Here is a 23,908-nt window from a genome sequence, read left to right as displayed (position 1 = left end):
CCCAAAGTTTCCATTTTTTTCTGTCAAAACAGATTTCAATATGTTCAAAGATCTTGTCAAATAATACAGCCTTGATGATATAAAATGTACTTTCACCAAATATGACAAATCACACAAAAAATGTGTTAATTATATTTTGGATTTCAAGAAATACTCCCAGAGTCTCAACTTGAAAGAGATTTATCTCAGCATTTGAGTCCCCAAAGATGTCAATGCATGATAGTATCGATACTGACCTCCAGTTATGACCAACAAGCTCTCTAGCATTTCTTAATTTCATGGTTCATTTCTATCCTTCTGGCTGGTACCCCACTAGATTGATGAGAGCACTAATCACTTTGGGCATTTTGCATTCTATTCCTGTCATTTGGAACATACAACTTAAGTGAACTGTCACAAAAACAACATGTTTAACAAAGCAGATACTATACAATTATCACAGACACACTGGGTATAAACATATTGGATATTATTATATCAGACACTGCCTGCAGGGCATATCAATATTTATTTGTTTACTTTATATATTCACTCGTTTTTTTTTCATTTGGCCATCAATCCATTCATTCAACCATCCATCCATAAATCCAATCATTAATTCATCAATTCAACCCTTTGGTCATTCATTTCATTAAATCATTTAGTTATGAATTATTTCATTCATTCATCTGTATCCTTTGTTTAGTATTCACCTATATAAAAACTTTGCAGGTTGAGATGCAAGACTATAGGCCAAAATAGATTATTGTAACCCCTGAAAAACACACTAAGGGTGTTTAATGTCGGTTTCCAAATTTAAACAGCAACATGGATCGTGATTGAAAATTCAATCGCAAAACACCGAACACAAACGCGATCAGTGGTGCACTGTTCAGAGTAAAAAAATATAAAGCCGTTAAAAAAAATAATATGCCGATTATCTTTAAATTTTCCCGCTTTTGTAAGCGCAGCTTTAGTGCGCAGTTTGACCCATCACAAGAAAAGTCTGTTCTGGCACCTGTTTGTGTAGGCTTCCACTGCGAAGGTAAATTTAAAGACGTTTCAAAACTCACTTGTGTTCAATGCCGCATTTGTGATGCTCACGATCGTAAAATTTGAGCTGATCGTGTTTACTAACACATCTTTTTTGACGCTTAAATTTTCATGATTTTAAAGACGTTTACTTCAACAACAAGGAATATACATGTAGGACATTGAACACACCCTTTGTTTCTCATTATATCCGTGATTTGTAATCACGTTTTGAATCATGATTTATGTTGCTGTTTGAAACCAACATTGAACACACCCTAAGACAAATAGATGGAAAAATTGTCTTCGCATGTCGAACAGTGACGCAATGTGGCTCTCAATTCACCTAAAGTTCTAATATTCTGTAGAACACACTCTCCAATTTGGATCAAGTAAATAACTCCTAAATCCATTCTTCCCTTTTTCACAGCTCACAACAAATTAAAGTTAGGACCGGATGCAATTCTTGTCCTCTTTCCCTCACTGCTTTGTGACTGCGACCTAGTGAGCTCTTAAAATTTTTCTTTGAAAGGGCACGCACTGCTCCACAAAGCCCGTGTTGTACTGCATAAGGTGAAATGGTGACCTGGGAGAGAGAAACAGCCCTCATTTTTAAAATTTTAGGGCTGAGGAGGGAAGGGGAAAATTGTTGCGGTCTAGCCAACCAAAATATGGGTAAGCTTGGTTTCACCCAGGGAACTCTACCCCAATTGTGCTAGAGTTCTTGTCCCTAGGGAACGCTTTAATGATAGAATACTATTTAGAAACATATCAATTTGCGATTGAGAAAAGTCATTTGCATTTCCTGTGCCTTTCAATGGTTGTTTGTAAAGCATTGATCAAATACAATAGACCCCCCTGAGACCACCCTTAACCACCATCCTAAAGCTACCCAGACAATCGTAATTAACTCATCTCAGATAATCAAACTGATTTATTTCCCTCGTTTTTAAATAGATAATAAATTCCCATTATACTATACCTTATTTCAGAAATGATGTCCACTTATAATCTTTATTGCCGATGTATTGTATTAATTATTTCCAAATCCCTTATCATTATTAAACACTATAAATAAGTGGGGGGTAACCACAAAAGAGTTATAATTGTGAATTCTCTTGACTGCTAAGATTAATGGAATCAGGCAGTCAAAAGTCATACCATACACAATCAATCAAATTCTTGAAAGAAGATACTTTATTGATTAATTAGATCATGGGTTTAAATACATGTAGTGATACAGATTACAAAGGCCAGAGTCACACTAAAAGATGGAATCAATCAACATTTTGTGTCATCACAAAATTTCAAACATAAACCGAAACATAAACCTTAAGTCTATTCAGCTAAACCTTATTTTAGCAAACATAAAATTAGCTTACTGATTTATTAAGATAGTCTTATATTTCCTATTTACAGGTTAGAAATGTACTTTTCATTCCAGGAACTTTTGCACCAATTTCTCTAAAGTACAGTGGATTTTCACTAAAGAATGAATGAATGGTCATATTTGTTATGCAGTAGTCTTGTATCAGACAGCGTGATAACTACATGTGCAGAAACTTAGTTTGGTTTGGGCAGGCAGGAATGCATGGATTATTGGGTATCATGAGGCCTGAACAAGCGTCGGAAATTCACAAATATTCATGTCATGAGGTGGTCTAAAAGCACCTATAGAGAGAAAATCCACAATATCAACCCCTCCCCTGGGCAATCAAAGAAATAAACTATATAAAGATTTATTGAATGGTCAGAGTTCTTCAATCAATGCTGTCAGAAAGGGTTCAATGGGTTAATTTGTTGGGTCAACTTCAATCCAATACCATCACAAAACTGCAATTGAGCACCCAGATATCATCTTCCAAGGAGAACTAGCAGGTCAGAGAAGAAGACAAGAGAATGGGGGAAAAATCAATGTATTGACCTGTTGAAATGCTATATTACCAACCCATACATCTATTTAAGTCTAATATCTCTGAAGTACCAAAACGTTCTTTCACTGCTGTTAAAGTACTATTGATTTTTCAAAGACTATTAGCACAGTGTTCTTCTTTTTGTTCTTATTACAAGGAATGCTACGCCTATGGTACCTTTTATTGATAGAAATTTGAGAAGTTGCACTGTACTTTCTTCCTCTCCCTTAACCAAGATTTAAAGAATTATCATACACACCTAATGTGCACACATATTTATTCCTACACAATCAACTGTAACACTCTAAGGCAGTACCTATACATTTCCTATGAATGGGCCTTTTGTGGAAATCAGAAGAGCTATTCAAATACTGAGAAACATCCATAGAAGATTCACAGACCAAAAGATAACTTCTCTCTCGTTTGTGAGCGAATTCGACAGACCAAAGAGAGAGTTTTCTCCTCCGATTCACCCAACCGAATGAACCATGTTAAACTGACACAAAAGTTTCTATTGATGATGAAAAAGGAAGCCGGTAATACAGGAGTATAAGGGAGGGGGAAGACTGTATCCCACGCTGACTTGCCGAGTACAAGCGAGTAACCCGATTTAGCAATAGGTCTGGCAGTGTCAATGTTTTAATAGGCTTTCGTTGTAATGAGACACGCTGTGAGTTAAGTCTCTCTTGCCCTCCTTGATTGAGGTTCAGTGAGGGCAATGTCTGCTGCTTGTATGTGAAGACATAAACTCAATTACAGAATGGAAGCGTCATTTCTTCCTCATACATTCTCATTAAAGCATTTTGTGAATGATCTGTCATGCCCGATAGCATTTTAAAAAGCTTTACTTAAGATAAACATCATGCAAAATCTCACCCAACCCAATCTGACTTTCGACATTTAATCATTCTTATTTAATATTCCAAACTTACCATGAGTATGTTCGTAAAGGTTGTTCAGCTTATGGTTATGCAATTATATCAAAGTTTTATAATGTCACCAATTTGCAGAAATAACACCTAATTGAAATCAAAAGTGGAAAATAAATTATCACTTATGACTGAAGTGATAGTGAAAATAAAAATTCTTGAATCATATATGTTAAATTCTCTCCAGCCATGAGTACTATAATTTTTGCCACTGTATGGTATTATTCAACGCATTGAAACAAGTAGCCCCAGATAACAATGTACGATTGTTCACAGAATCACAGCAACAGAATAGGGTGAAATCTTTCTTCCCCACATCCATCTACAGGGATTAAGATTAAAGATGCCCCTCATCACTGTCAGAGAAGGGGTAAAGGGGTGAAGGATTATCAAGTGGGGATTAGAATTTTAAAAGAGGCTAAATTTATCTTCAAGGTAAAAAACCTGACGCCATTCATTTCTGGATACAAAACAGTGTGATGAGTCACAGCAACGTAAGGCATCCCATCCCAATAGTCAGCTCTTCATCAACCAGGAGTTTTTTCTTTTCCTTCGTTTATCTCACGATTCTGGCCATGAAGTTCAAGAAGCCCTATTTTTATCAGCCCAATAGGGGTAATTTGGGTAGCAAGTATAGAATGTGACTATGGACTATAGCATCATGTACCATACATAGTACAGTAAGCATATAGACCTATTCAACATAACTAAATCATCCTAAGGAAAATCAAGGCCCTGTTGCACAAGAGTTTGCATAATGGTAACTTGCATGGAATGCTTGATTCTGATTGGCTGTTGATCAGCATTACCATGGTAGTTACAATTGGATGGCAAAGTTACTATGATAACTTTTATGCAACGGGGGCCAGTTGTGGTTTGTGGATAATCCATTAAACAGACATTTATTTAATAGCAACAACAACAACAAGTTGATGAGGATAACCCAAGAAATAGCCTAATAACAATCATTTGCTGCATGAGAAAGAACAGGATACAAGTTGAAAACTATGGCTGATGAAGACAAGCCTATCAACTTAGGACATCCCAATGGATGAGTGATGCAGGATAAAGTGGATTAGAAAGCTCCCTTAGAACAAAGTCAGGGCTTTATAAAATTGCTTTCTGGTTAATCCATGAAATCATATAAGATCTATGATTGAAGAGGTCAACAGCAATACCAAAGTTGAACTTTATGGAAAGAAAAAACAGTTGCTTGACTTGACAAATTGACAAGAAGTGAAAAGTCGTCCATGATGACTTCAATTGTACAGATGCTTGGTTGTTTCCTTTAAAAGGGTTATCAGAGGAGTGTCAAAATGAATCAGTGTTACTAGAAGGATTTGAAAATAACCCATTACTAATGTATGTTTAAAAAATGGTATTGAAATGACACTCGGTTGAAACAATACTAAAGTTTGGCATAAGTCTTTCAGAGTTTCTAAAGGTAAAAAGTAATTTATTTTACATTGTTCTAATACTTGTACCCCCTATTAAATTCCCAGATATTTATGACTAATGCAATACAAATTTGATTTCAATTCAACAAAGTTAACATCTTCAACCAGACAACATCGGTACCATGCACCCACTTCTCAATTTACATGATTTAACAGAAAGTACATATGTACACTCAATGCTAAGACAAACTGTCTCTTTAAACTCTCTGCCCTTGTGCACGCTCTGAAAAGTTCAAAGTCTTCCTGGCTTGACCTACCTGTGACTCCACAGCCACCTGAGGGGCTGGTCGGGGTGCTGTGGTCTGGTGGGGTTCCACTGCTGTAGATGATGTGGGGTTTAGTGTTGGTCTCTACCCCATGGGTGATCCCACCCTCTGGCTCTATGTAGAACTGGGTGCCATTGTGAGTGTGGAATAGACCAAACTGCAGGGGGAGAATGATGGAGGGATATAAAACCATTTTAATCATGAAATAAAATTATTAAATTTTCTCTTCATTTAAATTAATTTACATCCGGTCAGGATTCTATAATAGAAAATATACAATTGGCCTATTTCTGTTCATATATGGCAACCTATACATGTACAACAGGAGAAACAATCATTTGTATCTCTACCATTCAATACTCAGAAGTCTAATAATTATTTTATCTAATCTTGTATAAAGAAAGTTAGTATGTACGACCATGATCTCCTACATGTAGGCCTACACAAAGGCCTAGGTAACATTAAATAAAAAGACAATACCACTAGAACATCAAACACATATATCCAGAAGTGCAAAAACAGACTAACTTAGGAACACTCACATTTAAAGATATTATGACTTGTGAGATGCAGAAATTTATAATGGTATGAAAAAAATGAATATTTTTACTTCATTGCATGACTTAGCAAAGAAAATTAAACAATTTAAATGTTCGAATTCATGTAGTGTGAAAGATTACAAGTGTGATTCATGGGAACCTTCAATCATATTCTTCAGAACTTCCTTGACAAAACCACCGATTATTCCGACAATAATATCACATTACACATGTCATTAATTCTGCTCAAGGGGTGTGACTATCTTGGAGTTTGTGCAAAGTAGATCTGGGAGGGTCTAAATGAGCTCAGAGTCAGGATTCTGTGCCGATTTGTTGGGCGCAAGTGTGTATACAAGCATCACATTTGTGTCAATACCCTTTAGTGGTATCCTGTCTGAGGTTACGTACTACAGTACGGCTTAACGACAAAAGACTTAAAATAACATGCATTGTCAGATCACCAAACATAAAGATTGATAGAATGTGATGTGATTGCCAGAGGGCTACCCACATGTGCTCTGCCTATTCATAAGTCAAGTCGAAGTCGGTCACTTCAAAAGAGAGCCTTTTTTCATTTCTTCATGTTTTTTCTCCTACAAATTGTTTCACCTGGCTTTTATTACCTCTGAAAGTCGACAAAGACTCTTTTATGATGCTTGGGTGGTAATTCATTCTTCAATGCATTTATGTCAAAATTGATGAGGAAGTAAGATTATAAACCATATATTGCTTTCAATGAACCAATAATTCAACTACAAAAACGTTCAGTAATTGTTCATTTATCGTGATTGTATCAGATTCCACCCTTAAGCAATTACTATTCAGAAGGTTTCAAATTAAATTTCTTAATTCTATCATCAAAATGTTTGTATTCAAAGGCAATTCAACCTCTACAATCCTAATCAGTAGCATGTCACCGAAGCTTCGGGGTCATATGCACTGGAGGTAAGAGAGTGTAGAAAGAATAGGGTAACACTGCTTTATACTACAAAGAACAGGAACAATCAAATACAAAAATGAGGGGATAGTTGCTTCTATTCTTGTGGGGTTAGAAGTTTACATTGAATTAAAGTAAGAATCCTACATGGACTGTTCACAAGGAGGTACTGGTACTCAGTAAATACTAACATCAACTGGAAGTGATGTCACAGAGATTACAATAGGTGGGACTGAATTTTTTTAAGATCTAGGTCATCAGTGATCTTTTTTGTGAGCTGAAGGGAAGGTTACACAGCAGCACAGATGAAGATCCAGAAGATACGATGGAATGGATATAGGGAAAGCCATAGTTCAGAGCGGCAAACTTCTTGACCTAGACAGACTAATCAAGTGAATCCTTCATTCAACATCTCTTTGAAGACATTGGGGGTTCGAGATGGGCGGCACCGGTCTAAGATGAGACAATCCGTCTCCAGGCCCTAAGCCTTCTAGTAACATGACGATGCGATATTCAACAAATCATATTTTCTGCATGGCTTGAAGTTTGGTTTGCCTCCAGCATGGGATGGGAACAAACTAGACGAATGACAAAGGATATAGCGGATACCAAAAACATCAAAATCAAAGATGAATCAAAACAGAGTTCATAACATACTTCACAATCTGCCCCCCCCCCCTCCTCCTGTAAGAGGTAAGGAACGGTTCCATATACATCAAAAGTTGTATCCAGAATCATCATACAATGTACAGAGGACTTCATGAAATATTGAAAAAGATTATCATCCTGTTGCCCCCTTCTGAAAGCATACTTCCCAAGGCCATGATAATGAGAGCAGTGTGCAAGGATAAACTTGGCCCCTGTAATCTGGAGACTCAATCCATTTCAGACAAGGAGAGAAAGAAAAGTGATTATCAAGGCTTGGTGAAAGACAATTAGCCTCAGACTAAACACAATTATTTCTGCCACAGTAGCTAGATTACATAGCTCTGGTCTATCGCAACATTACCCATGTCAGATTCTGGTCTCAATCCTCAGTTTAGATACTGTAATACATGTTAGTAGAACCTCCTTTTGACTTCCATATCAAACATAACTTTGTAGTATAAAACCCTGGCCCAGAAAGAAAATGGTTCCAGGAAAGTATCATAAGATCCCCCAAATCAGATTTTTAAAATTAATCTATTCACAGATCAATCCAATGTGAAAATAATTATGCAGGATTCTCACATTAGCAAATCAAATTACCTTGAAAATCAGAGGATATTTCTGATTGTTTGGTATCAACTATAGTGAACAAAATATTATCTAGGCCTACATAACATTATATTTCTAAAACTAATTTTTTAATGAAAATGAGGTATGACATCTGAAGCTAGGATGTGTAAAAGGGAGGAGGGGGCGAGTGCAACTTTGTGTTGAACTCACTTTGAAAAGTAAGTCCATCGGCTATGGTTTGAATTATTACAATTTTCTTGTGTGATCTTTTTCAGTGGGTATTATCACTATGTACCCCCCAACAAAATAATAATAATAATGATAAAATAATAATAATGAAATAAATAAAATGAATACGTAAATAAATGAATAAAATAAAAATCTTGCAACGTGTAAAATTAATGCCTGATTTTAAATCATCCTACATTGGTTATTGTCACATATCACAGTTATGATGGTAGCAAAGATGATCTTTGCCTGTTGAAGTACTTGCTGGATAGTTATATCCATATTAGGAGTCGTAACTGCAGAAATAAGAAGCTGCTGACAGGTAAATCTTGAATCAAACTTTAATCCTTGCCCGAGAGAGAAAACTAATATTCCCTCAGCAACTCTGTCTCTTGTTTTTTCTCGAAAGTTTTGTAATTAACCCTTTCCTTCCAGCAATACACTTCAACAACAATCTATTAAAAAATGTATAAATTCCAAGAAAGAATGATGGCATTAGCCTATATCGTAGAACAAGAAACCTAGTATAAAGTCCATATCTTGTTAACTATTTTCCCCAAAAATAATTTAATGCTATTTCAGTGTACAGAATATTGTAAACTGTTGAAATACACCTGGGCCTAATATTTATTTAACAAAAAAGAGCCTGCACTAGGTAGGCTAATGATAATCTCTATTTTCAAATTATGTTTGAAAAGCTCTTCAGTTAAGTACATTAAGGTGAAGCTGATGAAGTTAGTGGGCCTAATGGTCTTTCAACTTGAAACTAAATTTAATGCATAGCATTTATGAAATATATATAGCACTTGTGAGGATATAATTTTACTGCAGAGCATGATGTTGATATAAGCATGGATGCAGTTTTTTTCCTTTCAAATAGGAGGATAATACTACAAATGGCAACAATGTAAACCAGGGGTGATATTCTGAAAATTGTCTTAACTTTTCTTGTAACCAATAGGTCAACCAATAGAAGCATCTCTTCAGAAAAATAATGAAGCACATTGTTGATATAAGGATAATACTACAAATGGCAACAATGTCAACTAGCTTCACAATGAAATCCCAAGTGCATTAGTTCCTGAAAAGTACGAATATTTCTCATTGTTGCTCTAAATCTGAATGATCAAATTCAAGTGAGAAGGTAAGGGTAGCAAAGAAAAGATGTTCCCATGGAAGAAAACAATCACAAAGATACAATTCAAACTATTTGCTAAGAATAGTTTCATCCATTTTCATATTTTCATCTTAAAAATAACCAGTATGGAAAATCAAGTTGCCCTAGATTAGCAGGAAAGGTGATGTGAATGAAACTCACACAAATGTCATACCATCTAATCAAGATTTTTTTTTAAAAGATAATATACAAACACTATTTATTACATTCATAGTGATTGTTTCTTATCAAATGAAAATAAGTTATTCGAGAAGGTAATATTTTGATTATTTGCAACTTGAAATACAAGGATTATCCACTATAAACGTACATGTAGAAAATGTAATCATAAGCTCCATTTTTGAACAGCAATTATCCCATACTCCATAAGAATTCTAATATGAAATCAATAAAATTTAAAAAGTTTTCATGATTATTTCCATTACTTGAATTTTCAAGCATAATTATTAGGACTCTGAAGGTTTTGCCATATATCTTTTTTGGTATTTCTACAATCCAATTCAGGTTTGTTCAAGAACATTAGAAGCTGCTCTCGACCCACCCAATCACAAAAAAAAATCAGTTACCCAGTATAAAAGCAAAGTACATGTAGGGCCTACTTGTAACATGTCTGAAGGCGACAGTACCAATAAATAAAAAGGTAATTTTCTCAATTACAAATGCTGCATAACTTTGTAGGGGTTTTGCAAAGTTTGCAGGGGTTTACTAAGATATCTGCAGTTCCAATGTGAAAGCAAAATTTGAATAATTTTATTTGATTATGAAGTAATAAGAAGAAAGTGCATCACTTCCTAGTAGCTCCTGGTAGCTCAAAACTACAATAACTTTATAGGGTATAGGCCTACTACATGTGTGAAAGCAGAAATGAATATTGCCTATTTTGCCGCTCCGAACTATGGATTTCCTTTATCCATTCCTATTTTGAAGCCTGAACAAATTCAAATCTACCAATATTTTCCTGATTGAGCGGGTGTGGAATCATCTAAAGTGAATCTGGATTTTTGCTGAAACTTTCTACCTAGCAATTTCTTGCCTTACCTTCAACTGAACGTCAAAAATTGAGATGGCCCTCATCATCTTCAGCAGGAAATATTAACAATCTGTGCTTAAATATGAGAGCAATTGACATCCGATGGAAGGTTGTTTCCTTCCTTACCTGTCTCCATGTACATAACCAAGGGCATCCATTTTGGTGCTCAGACCTCCTATTTTGTTTAACCTCATTTCATTTGTAACCCATCACAGTCCTTTACCATATTGCCCAGGTGTGGAAACGAGATAGGTGTAGATATATATAGGCACCTACATATGTGTCTGGTCAATAGGGGGCAGCCTGGTTAAGATGGGGGGGTGAGGTAAAACTCGTAAGAAGCTGACACACAAATGAAGACAGAAGATTCCTCATTTTTTTTATATCTTTGTGGAAAGGTGGAAACAGAAAGGGTTGGGGGGGGGTTTAAGCAGACAAGAAAATATAAAAATCAGTCAAAAATAATTTTATAGAAATTTATCATTTCTCTCAGACCTTCAAAGTTCTTAAATGTGGTCATTTTAATAACGGAATAGCTGTCATTGTGACCATGGTTTTTTTTTGTGTGTAAAATGTTTGCAATTTTTGTGACAGAATAGTAAAAACAAACTGCAATAGTGTCCACTCTCAATTCATCTCAATATTTCATTGAGAACAGGTAATGCTAAGGTCACTGATGATTAGGAGAAATAATTGTCACGGCCTACATTTAAGCATACATCCTGATTGATTTTTTCCCAATTTCCTGCATGTCTCATTGTTCCTTCTCTCCTTCTCTATCCAATTTCATCCAGCCTTTCCTCTGTTAATCTGTGACGTCACTCCCACCATGAGTCATTCTTCATCCCTCTCCCAAGTAGAGAGACAGGGAGCGAAGGGGAGATAAAGGTAGAAAGTTTTGAGCCAAAGTGACATGAATTTGACCTTTGACATCATGAGAGCCTGGGAGCCCTGGGTAGAACAAGTCATGGGGTGGTCACAGGTCTGTAGGTGGTTGGATGGTACCGGCAAGTGCAGTTACGCATGTATGAAAGTTGAGCAGCTGCATCAGACAGGAAGAGATGGACCAACCATCGCGGTTGGAAGAAAAATCCTGATTTTTCATGTATTACAAGGGAACATATATTCATGATTGAGAACTACAGTGTTGACAGGCCCCACTGTCAATTTCATTCATGGCTTCAATCAAACTATTCACTCCTGTAATGTACAAATGTAAGGCCATCATGAAATAAAACTAGCACATATCAATGTCACGGTTTTAGTGATACCACTATTGCGGTGCGTTAAGTGATGACTTTAGAATCTGAATCTTGAATCTAACTTAAAAAGTTTTGTGATTAAACAATATCAATAATTGTTCAGTATTAAGACTCCTGCAGAATAAATCTGGGTGTAAAGAAGGCACAGGAGGATGGTTCATAGAAAAATAGAAAATGAAATTGTTTGTGTACATATTCAAGATAGACTATTCACACAAATCATTAGCTAAGTCTTGTAAGCAAAATGATTACCTGAAAAAACTAACTTTTACAATGAACTTTTTGGGTGAACTTCCCCCTCAAAAAGCCCTCGTAGTGTTAGATTGGAGAAGGGTAGGCCTACTATTACAGAGCCCCCTGAAAGAACAGCTTATAGCTGAAGTGACTCCCCTTTTATACGAGTTGTGTCTTCTTTTTTACAATAGGCATGCCTACATATAAGTGTATGGCAATGATAGAAATTCATTGTTGCAAATTTTAATATGCCTGATACTATTTTCGAGCCTTTTAATAACAGATTGTTTGTTGCATTGTATTCTTTAAAAACAAAATATCAGAAATCACCTTGAAAAATGATTTCATCATTTATCACATAAATCCAATATAGAGGATCCCATTGATCAATTTGCCCATTGGGACTTAACATCAAAAACCTTTCCTCTCATAGCAATGCACTCCACCTGAATAGAATAAAACCCTTCTTTAAAACATGATATTGCCCAAGCACAAAAGAATGATTGTGTCTGGAGTTGTTTGCCAAGTTCATACCAAAACAAACTGAAATTGCATCTTTGCCGATAGCTGTTGGTCAGGTGCACAGTTACAAAAGTTGCATTTTTTCATTGTCTGATCCTTCATAGATGACATAATTGTGTCAAACTATACTTACACCTATGTTCAATATGAAAACAGACATTGAGAATGTTGACATTGACTATCTTCATAGAGAAAGGCGGATTTCTTTCCATGATTTGACCATGCCTAATCAGTTCTTTAAGTAAATAACATTCACAAACCAAATTTTAAGACCACATTTAAATCTTGTGTGGCTTACAATTTTCCAATATTCACATCAGACAGATTAATACTAGTAAATATAATGCTTCTTCACATGAAGCAATCCAGAACGTAGGAATTGGCTGAAGAATATAATAAAAGCCAGTGTTATACATATTAAGGTTCATGAGGTTTGCTCCAATTTCCAGCAAATTGCAGAAAACTAGGATACATCTTGGGTTTCACTTCTCATTTTCTTTCAACCTTGGCCAACTTTGCATGGACCTCCTGTGTTTGAAACACATGAAATCTTCCCCCATGAATAGTGATTAGGCTTTATATACCATGTAGCCTATAAGTAGTATACTGGCGATAAATAGGCCAAAGGGGGAATTTCTTACCCCTTCCTCATTGCTATGACATGCCTCCAAGGGGGTGAGGGAGGGGTACATTGGGGAACGGGTGAGGAGGAATCAAGGGGGCTATTATGGACTGTATGGTAGTGATCATTGGAGAAAAGCAAATATGAACTGTTATCATAGAAAACAAAAAGAGTTCCTTCAGTGCTGCTGCAAGCTAGCTATTACCTACTCTACAGCACTTCCTATTTGACCTCTTTTTGCCCTCGATATCACAGTCTTCAAGTAGGGGACCACTCTCACATAGATCTCTCCAACTCCAAGTACCAGGGAGGTGACAAAAATGTATAGAGGAAAGGAAAATATGAAAGCATTTTTTGTTTAAAAGTAGCCCGGTAGGACTCACTGGGTTTGTGGGTGAAAGAAGAGGCAAGTCCAGAATACACAATCATCTATGTTCCACCTCTTTCCATTGCACATATTCATTTACCTGCAAATAATCTGAAACATATCTTTAAAGTTATTTATTTGGAATTGGATCATGAGGGATTGTTTTTAAAACATCTTTAAAACTGAATCAGAAGACTACCACTCAGTGCCGGAAGATACTAAAAGCACATCAATCCAATTAAAAGATAGAAGATGACACTGAATTCAGAACTGGAAGCCTGAGTGCTGTAATTTTTTTTCTTCCAGAGACTTGGGTAAAGGTAATGGGGGAAATTATAGGAAATAATACAGGGAAGTAGTGGAAGAGATGCATTGTTTTTAAGTTTGTGATGAAAAGTGGAAACTCAGGTCTGGATACTTTATTGGGCCTGCTATTCTTTTATATACAATATGTATGCACTTGTAGCAATGAACTACTGATTAGCGTCTATAGGAAGAGACTAATATTTCACTCCTTTGAACTGCAGATGTAGAACTCCTTGATTGATATGCTCACATCTGGACAACACTTGTAAGCTAAACTCAAGACAAGCCAGAAACCATACTGAGCAAAATTAGACCATTAATCAGTTGCTTTCTCCTCCAGCCATTTTAAATGGGCCTTCACACGAATGACAATCTTGCAACAGTTGTACAGTCAGTGCCTTCTTATTTCAAACCTACATTGTAAATGACTGTGTAGGACAATAGTCACAATTATTTTGCTTGTGATTTGGAAAAAAAAGATAAGTACAAGAAATAGGTATTAAACATGGACTGTCTATATTACTCAAGCTATGAACTTCCATATTATCATCTGTGCATGTTGCCAAGTGAAACTCGATTTGCTATATCCAAGGCTCTGTAACCTGAAAGTAGTAGGCCTAATTAAACAGAAAACTTGCAATGACTATCTAACTTCAGTTGATTGTGCATTTTGTTCAAAATACCAAATGGCAAACAATCACAATTATTTAATTATTGAAATTAGTATTTTATTGCAAATAAATGTTTTTAACGATTCAGGGAACAATTTTTCCTGATTTTTTTTTTTACAAAGGACCCTCATTACTAAATGAAATTAAAGTGGAGGATGATCTAGTGCAAATCCAGGGCATCATGTAACAAAACAAAAGGTAGGCACTTTCTACTTTCTACATGGCCTTCTACCATACAAAAAAAAGAATGCTGATCTTAATTTTTAGACTCAATTATATACCTATGGGAGAAAAGATGATATGCAGCAATAAAAATTTCAAAATGATATATCATTAAATTAGGAAAGATAAAGGAACAGAGATAAAGAAAAATAGAAGGGAAATGTAAATCAAGAAACAGCGAGACAGATCAGAAAGGAGAACAAGAGAACAGGGTAGAGATCGAAATTACATAAAGTTGGTCCAACAGAAGGACTACCCAACAGACTGTGAAGGGTCAAATAGTGGTCAGAGCTGAGCTTGGTTCTATTTGAATGGTGTGTAAATCTCTGTGTATGCAAGCACAAATCCTGAGCAAACTTTGAATAACTATGCTAATGATAAATGATTAGGCTCAAACTGAAACATAAAACGAAGACAAATCTATATAAAGGTAGGCTACATTATTTCATCCCTCTCGATATTTGGGGAATTATCTATATCACGCTCCACTTGATAGAAAAAGGCCTCCAATGGAGGTGCATATAGGCAGAGACATAAAAACATTTGAAGCATGTTTACAAAATGTAAAATTCCCAGCTTAAGTGTGCACCAGACCAGATTACTTGATTTTTTTTCTTCTCAATATCTTATTGTTGGAGATCTGTGAGGAACCCCCCCCCCCATTCGCCACTCAGACATATTTCTAGTATCATGCATACATGTACATGACACAGGCCTATCCAAATACTGACTAACATGCACAGATCAGAAACCTAGAGATAAGTGATTCAGCTATTTTTTACCATACGAAGCATGCCTAACAACATAGGTGTATCAGTATCCAGTATCAACACTTCATGCAATTCATGAAATAAAATATCATACGTTTAGACTTTGTTTGCAATGATTTGTATGCTACAAATCTCTTTTATTTTGCAAAAGAACACATTATCAACTTCAGCAACCTGGTCCCAGTTTCATGAAAGAGTCTTTCCAAGGAACATTAGTTTCTATTGCCACTTGCCGTGCAAGTCGATGTTTGTCAGTCTATTACCAATTCAAATTTATAATTTCTAATATCATTCATCAATGCAAACTGTCACTTATGGATAAAAAGACCCACAAACGTCACACTTTGTGATTTTCATTATGTCACAAGAGTTGTTTGGGTCAAAATGGTCAAATGTTAAGTTAGGGTATTTTCTGAAGGAATACACTTTCTGAACTATTTAAAAAACATTTACCAATCAATCAAAACTGATAAAAATATTAATTAGACTTTTTGTTGTTTCTTCTTCATGAACACCTAAATATTTCCCTTATGTTGACCTCCCTTAGATTAAATACTTTAACTTCTTGCATGGATACTTGTTAAAATGAATAAACAGGATGGGCTTAATTAAGAGTGCAAACTTTGGAAGTAAATCAATGACTTTTTCCATGAGGACTCTATTGACCATTTGTCAGACACTTAATACCAACATAGATACTTACCATACCACCACAGAGACTGACCACAGCACTGGATTCTGAGTGTCCATTTACATGCCCTGCATAGAAACAATGAATGCTATTATCCTCATCATGAATATCCAAATTGGCTTCTCCAGACACATGAACATTAAAAGAAGGTGATAGAAACGATATGTCATGGTTCAAATCCAATATAAACTCTTCTCCAAATGCTTCAACACGGTATTGAGTCGATTGTTCGCTGTCACGTGCCTCATGCTGCTCTGGCAACGTTGCACTTCGTTTTTGAAAGTGACGCTCCCCTTTATGGACGTCGCCATGTTCCAAGCGGACGGGCGTCACTATTTCTGACAAAGTCCATGACGGTGGGTGTAATCCTGGATACAAACAAATACAAAGAAAAGACATACAATTAAAAAGGTAACGAATCAAAGAAATCCAATCTTATCTTCGTGTGACAGTGATTAATAAAGCTTTATCTTTAACGCCTATATCAAGTACAGGTACAAGGACTTACAAACTCACAGCAATTTCATGTGTTGAGATTATCAGGTATTCTCAAGCCATACAGCAATCTCCAAAAAGGGTAGGCTATCGTCATGATAGTAAAGTAAATAATACTGAAGAAAATGAATGAATGCCCATAAATCAGATCCAGACGACCTGTAGACCGATTGTGTGCAATTAAACAAGGGCATAGGAAGGGTCATGCAATGGAACATGGCAATATTGACACGCAAGATTATTGACAAAACAATGAATGATTGGTGCTATTTGATCAGTCAAATATGACATCTGAAGATCATAATACTTATTTTATTGTGTACATTGTTGGGAACTTTAGACCTCAAGGTCATTCCCAGTATAATGATAAAGCATGAATGTGGGAAACGTCCACCCTGGCAACAAAATATTGTCTTCCATATCATTGGCCGCTTGTATACGATTCCCCTCGCATGCAATAAAACATATGACCAGTATGTGAACCTTCAATCCATAACATGTCAATGAATGAACAGATCAAGAATACCAAATTTCTTTAACTGGTAACAGAGAAAATCAATTGTAAGCAAAGTATTTGTCTGCTTTTTCTCCTGTGCCTTTGGCAATTCAAGACTTGTAGCTTGGGCGAGCTTGAACAGAGTTTTTCATACTTAGAGTTTGACACATGATCCCCCTCCCCCGATACATGCATGGTTTGAAAATGCTGTCACCAATTATTGTGATCATCTTTTTTTTTTTAGTCACCTCATCAATTTTAATCCAGCTGGGTTTGAGAACAAAGTCATTCAAATGAGCATTGATAACACTCCATCATGCTCATGCACTAGTATTGATATTGATAAATCACCCAAAACTAAATCAACTCCAATAATGTTTCTTAAAATAGCTCAGTAAACACTGTGTGGTTTATATAGTTATCAAAATTATCTCCTGGTCATGCATGGCTCACATTAATCTAGAGTCCATGATTAATTAGATAAACGTTGCATACAAGTACAAGGTACCCCCTGGATTTAGGTCACTTACCGGTAAATTTCTTGTTTGATCCAGAGACAGCATCAAAAAGTACACAAGCGCAGCACATTAGCATCCAACACCACACAAATTGCTTTCCATTCATGATTGTTGGAATTGTTTTCTACACTGCATACTACACTACAAATCCATCCATTCATAAACCAATCAGCTGAGGTAATAGAGCTAGCTAGGCCCAGAGCCAAGAAAACGGGGTCTACTACACTCCTGAAAATCCTAATGGCAACTCTCCAAAGAAAACGATAGAGAAGCTCTCAAACTGTTTCACCGGTACCGGGTTATTCACACCGAACAAGGACCCATATCGCCTGCGACGATCCCGGGGAATACTCCTCGTACAGAGTGTATACAAAGTGCTCCATGCAAACATGACCAGACTCAGAGCTTCGCTGTGCACAAACGCATGGCTGAATAAGGGGAGTGGCATAACTCAAAACCACGCCTCTAACTTGGTACGTAACCAATCACAAGCCCGAAGTGAAAAAAGTTTCCAAACTTTTTCGATGACGCTGGTATCAGATTCTAGATTTACGAAAAGTGGAAAAAGGGGTAACAAAATATTTAGAAATTGGAAGTTAAAAAAAAAAACATCAAGCAAATTGAAGCAAACCCCCGTGGCACAAAACTTTTAATAATTTTATTCAAAATAACTGTGTAGATGTAGACCCATTCAGGTCTACATTTGGATACAAGGAAATCCTAAAGTTACTTAACAATCTAGTTTAAATTTGTGTAAGATAAAATGCATTAATATAGATGTTGAAAGGTAAGTCTTAGAGTTTTATTCATTTGATTTGCAAATAATGTTAGGGCTTTATTTAATGAAAATAACGAACATGCTTATATAGCGCATTATCACCCGGGATTATCACTGCAAAATGCGTCCTTATGCGCTCAATTTGATATTATTACACTGTCTGGCTTTAGCCCCGCAGCCTGTTACAGCGCGGTGGCAAGAAATAAATTCCTGTCAAGTACCCATTTACCTCTCCTGGGTAGAGTGTATCACAATGTGGGTAAATTTTTTGCCGAAGGTAATTACGCAGTGGTCGGGATTCAAACCCACGATCCTCTGTTTCAGGGTTTCAAAGTCTTTCTTCTTCCTTCTTCTTTTTCTTCTTTTTTCTCCTCCCATCTTTCCTCTTCTTCCTCATCTCTTTTCTATGATTATCATTATAACTATGATTCTCCTTATTATAATCATCATAATTGTGATTGTAATTATGATTGAGCTTATGATTATAATTGTGAATATTATTACGATTGTGATTGTGATTTTTATTTGGATTGTGATTGTGATTAGAATTATGATAATGATAATGATTAGGATTATGATTATGAATATGATTATGATTAGAATATACGAATCGATAAAATGTTGTTGTTTACTTTTTGTCCCGTTCGTTTAACAGGTTTTTTTTATTAATAGTTGTGAGCTTCACTATGTTATCCAACTTTTTTTTTAGATTGAGCATATACAATGTCCAAACGACAAACGTTGGCGTCTTATGCGACACCCCCCCCCCCACACACACACACAAATACCACCATCCGCACCACATTTCCCCTCATCAGATTCAGATTTTACTAGGTCTGCCCACCCCCACTTTCTAGTGGCGACACCGATGGGGGGGCATGGGAGCACCCCTCCCCGAAATTTTGACAAATGAAGGAAAATTGGAGAGTCATCCGCCATTGCCCCCATCCCCCCCCCCCTCCCTTAAAGGACAAGTCCACCCCAACAAAAACTTGATTTGAATAAAAAGGGAAAAATTCCACAAGCATAACACTGAAAATTTCATCAAAATCGGATGTAAAATAAGAAAGTTATGGCATTTTAAAGTTTTGCTTCATTTCACAAAACAGTGATATGCACATCTTGGTCGGTATGCAAATGAGGAACTGATGACATCACTCACTCACTATTTCTTTTGTATTTTATTATATGAAATATGAAATATTTTTATTTTCTCGTCATTGTCATTGAAATGAAGTTTCATTCCTCCCTAAACACGTGGAATTCCATTATTTTAACATTTTGTGCTTCAGGCAAGAAGGTCCTAATCGTCAAATTCGTAAAAATTGAAATATTGTATAATTCAAACAATAAAAAACAAAAGAAATAGTGAGTGAGTGACATCATCGACTCTCTCATTTGGATGTAACTGGCTCGTTCATATAACTATTTTGTTAAAAATAAGCGAAACTTTGAAATGTCATAACTTTTTTATTTTACATCCGATTTTGATGAAATTTTCAGCATTGTGCTTGTCTGATTTTTCTCTATAGGTTCAAATCAACATTTTTCTGAGGTGGACTTGACCTTTAAAAAATATATTCTTCTTCTTTGAAATGAGAGCACCGTATAAGAACCCAAACAACAAAACAACCAGACAACGAAATAGGTGAAGTAGTAGCAATGGGTTTTGAATGTAACATAGAAGATCTAGAGATGGGCAGGGGTGACAACATTTTTTTTTTCAAGTTACGAAAAATGGGAGGGGAGAAAGGAGAGGAGGTGGATTAACAAAATGTATGGAAGATTATGATCTCTATATGTATATAATAATATTCTGTTCTTACTTTATTGTTTTTTTACATACATTGAATTGCTATTGATGTAGAGCTGTTTGTTAAACAGTAGGGCGCTTTTAACTGAACAGGCCTACCCTGCCTTATAAAATAAATAAATATATGAATAAATAAATAACCTGAATATTTTTGTTCATTTCATGAATGAGAAAGGTTTTAAGCGGAGTCACAAAAGGGGACAACGGCCCCTGTGATTTTTCAAGTAGGCCTGGAGACAACGGGGAGGGGGTGAGGGGGCTTAAAAAAGGAAAAAGAAGGGTATAAAATGGCCTCTATTGTGTATCCAATTTAGAAAAAATTGCGTCACATTAAGGTCGTTTAAAACTTACTGAAACTGACAACATACTCAAACCACCTGTGGCCTATCCCCTCCAAAAAAAAAAACAATATGCGTGGTCTTTTCTTCTTATTTTTAATTTCATTCATTTGCTCCTCAAATTTAGATGACATCAAATTAATCAAGAGTGTTTGAAAGAGATACATGTGATTATACGCCTACATTATTTCTAATAATAAAGTAAGCCTCGAATACGACATGCATTTTAGATATGATTCCCACCGTTTTTTTTGGGGGGATGGGGGTTAAATTGTTTTTCTCGTGTTGTATTTTGGGGGGATAGGAGGCATTTCATCATTTTAAGAGTTAAAAACTTCTTGAACCATGACCACTGCAAGGACAACAGAACCATGTTTTTTAAGATCTATCTCAAGAGGGCGCTAGATAACAGTTTATCAACATTCTTTAGGGGAATAAACGTTTTGGAACAAGTGAGCTTGTGTTGAAACTGAAAAAAAATCAAAGAATAAGATCAAGAAAGTTTGATAAGAATTTGACAAATAATGAGAGAGTTATGAACATTTGAACATTGTGATCACTTATGCTATTATGGAGAACCTCCCATTGGCAATGCGACAAAGAAAAACATGGGGACAACTTACCCTTTGTTGGACTATAAAATACCTCCAAAATGTATCTTTTTGCTCTTTCCTTTGGTGATAGAAACTCTCCATCGATAATGTATTCTTTAAAAATCTGTATTACATGCCCTCCTATAGAAAGAATACATTATCTATTGATATGTATGTGATAAAAGAGGCAGTTTAAGTGAAATATATACATGAGTTATGGGAAAGTTGTTCACATGTGACATCACCACTAATCTCCCCTCAGTGGACATCACACACCTTTGTCGCATTGCCAATTGGATGATCTACATTACAATAATGATCTAAACTTCAAATGCTCATGACTTTCTTTATTATCTTATTATTTATTCAATTTTTCTTTAATTTCCGTTGATCTGTTTTATTATACGTTTTCCCACAAGCTTTCTTGTTCCAAATGTGTAATTTTCCTTGAACAAAGTGCAAATATCATTGATTTTACGTTACCAACAATACAGAGTCTAGGCATATTTTGCAGACTCCGTTTAAACTGCAGTTGATTTATAGCCTCTTACTCTACTAAGTACAAAAAAAACTGCACGAGTGAAGCCTATTCATCTACAATGATGATTGCGTCTACATAATTCTCAATGAATATACCAACAATAAATTTCATCTTGGATGAATTTTGATTTATTATTAATGCGTATTATTCATTTAAAAAAAAATAAATAAAAAAGTAAAGTATACAAGTACTACATAATAAGCAATAAGCATAATAAAACTGAATCGTTCTTCTTCCAATTTCTCACATCAGGCACTTGTACTTCTTCAGGAAAGGTTTACCCCCCCCCCCCTCCTGGCACTTGTTCTTCATCAGAAAAGGTTTACCCCCCCTGGCACTTGTTCTTCATCAGAAAAGGTTTACCCCCCCCCCCCCTCCTCCGTTTTCCTAAATGCATTTTACACAATCTTTCCATTCTTCCTATTTCAACCTTTGCCTATATTTTTATTTGATTTTGATTTGATATATTGTTTTCTTCTGCATCCATAACATTCGTATAATACATTTTCCATAACATAATAAACATAATGTTAGCATCTTGGCATGAATCATAAATAAAGAGTACTAAAAAGATAATTCCAGACAAAAATGATTAACTATATGATATTCACAATTTGCAGGAGGAGGATTGTCATAAGCAGATTGCTTGAAAAAAAGTGACAATCCCAAACTTATACTAATTGAATTAATTATTACATCTATATATTTCGTACGCCCTTTCTCCTATATGCCGATCGACAGGACCCAGTACCCCTAGCACAGCACCCCCGCTTCAAATCCCATGCCGATAGATAAACCACTCTAATTTACGATTTTGAGGAGTTTGAAAACGGGAAATAAATGATATTTTTATTCGATCAACTAGTTATAGTTAGTTTGAAGTCGAGTTTAATCACATATCAGTTTAAATATATAAATGAAACAACATTGGCAGGGGTTAAACAGAAAGTTAGCTATGGCTAATAAGCAGTGAAACTTGTTATTTATTCTGAATCTACATTGGTTGTTTTTCATAATGAAGTCTTTATGATAAAAATCTACACCAATAGAATTTTAAAAAAGGTGATGTTCCATGCTTGTTCCACCTTTGGGAACATTTAAAGGGATCCCAAAAGGTTCTAAATTCACGTAAAAAGCCACTTTGACAGTTTTTATGTTTCTTTTAATAAAAATCATTAAGGTTGTTGAGAATGTAAATAACCTTTTGGGACATTTCTCGAGGGCTTTAGATATGGAACAAAATTATTCCAATGCGCACCCTTTTTCGAAGAGTGCAGTGATCATATTGTTGTAGCACAGAATGATGATAATCAGCTTTTAATCCATGAAATGTAGGGGTGACACTTGCTCATTCTCATTTTCTTATTTTTGTTATTATTTTTTTTTGTACAGTAATCCATGTCTTCAAATATAGTTTTCTTAATGAAGTGCTTGTTTCTATACACCGTCATCAATGGCGTAATGAGCCCAATTTTCTGAGAGGCACCGCGTGGCGAATGTTGGATGTTTTGTAAGTCGCTCGAGAGCGAAAATATGTGCCTTTAAAAAATAAAAATCTGATTTCACGAATTATACCACATGTCCCCTTTTCCTTTCCCTTTCTGTTTTTTTGTTCTTCTTGGTCGAGGATTTTATATTGGAGGGGGCAGACCCCCCCCCCCAGCCCCATCTGCACATCAGTGGCCGTAATGTATGGTGTCGTTGCTCCCTTTTACAGCTTCCACCAACATTGGTCTGTCTGCATGTGAAATATTAGTCATTAGTTTGATAATACAAAACAATCCTGAATAAACAATTTAATTAATTCAAATATTCAAGCGTTGCACTATTTTTGTTTTGAATAATATTTTATTTTCTTCCTCTTTCAAATCAATAAGTTTACAATCACAATTCATATAAATAAATGCATTTATACTGTTTTGTGATGACTAGCGCCATCATACGGCGATCTATTTGATGTTTCC

The 23,908-nt window shown here is 35.7% G+C and overlaps 1 protein-coding gene across 1 annotated transcript; it reads right to left on the bottom strand.

Annotated features, from left to right (window-relative positions):
• Positions 1-570: 570 nt before the first annotated feature.
• LOC121410998 (A disintegrin and metalloproteinase with thrombospondin motifs 9-like) lies at positions 571-18,282 on the bottom strand. The gene is made up of 3 exons (XM_041603452.1): positions 17,894-18,282; positions 16,385-16,740; positions 571-5,733 (listed from the first exon to the last, which is right to left on the bottom strand). Exons 1-3 carry the CDS (start codon positions 17,985-17,987, stop codon positions 5,446-5,448), a joined length of 738 nt encoding a protein of 245 aa, XP_041459386.1. The 5' UTR covers positions 17,988-18,282; the 3' UTR covers positions 571-5,445.
• Between the last annotated feature and the right edge of the window lie 5,626 nt (positions 18,283-23,908).

Source organism: Lytechinus variegatus, chromosome 3 (assembly GCF_018143015.1).
Source record: "Lytechinus variegatus isolate NC3 chromosome 3, Lvar_3.0, whole genome shotgun sequence".
In the NCBI taxonomy this organism is placed as follows: domain Eukaryota; kingdom Metazoa; phylum Echinodermata; class Echinoidea; order Temnopleuroida; family Toxopneustidae; genus Lytechinus; species Lytechinus variegatus.
This window is presented reverse-complemented; position numbering and strand designations above follow the sequence as displayed.

Bases quoted from the DNA above. Each gene is read 5' to 3' on its own strand.
- LOC121410998 (XM_041603452.1), bottom strand. From the start codon at position 17,987: ATGAATGGAAAGCAATTTGTGTGGTGTTGGATGCTAATGTGCTGCGCT. The intron at 16,741-17,893 runs GTAAGTGACCTA...GTTTGTATCCAG, and splicing joins ATCAAACAAGAAATTTACCG to GATTACACCCACCGTCATGG. The intron at 5,734-16,384 runs GTAAGTATCTAT...CTCCCCCTGCAG, and splicing joins TCAGTCTCTGTGGTGGTATG to TTTGGTCTATTCCACACTCA.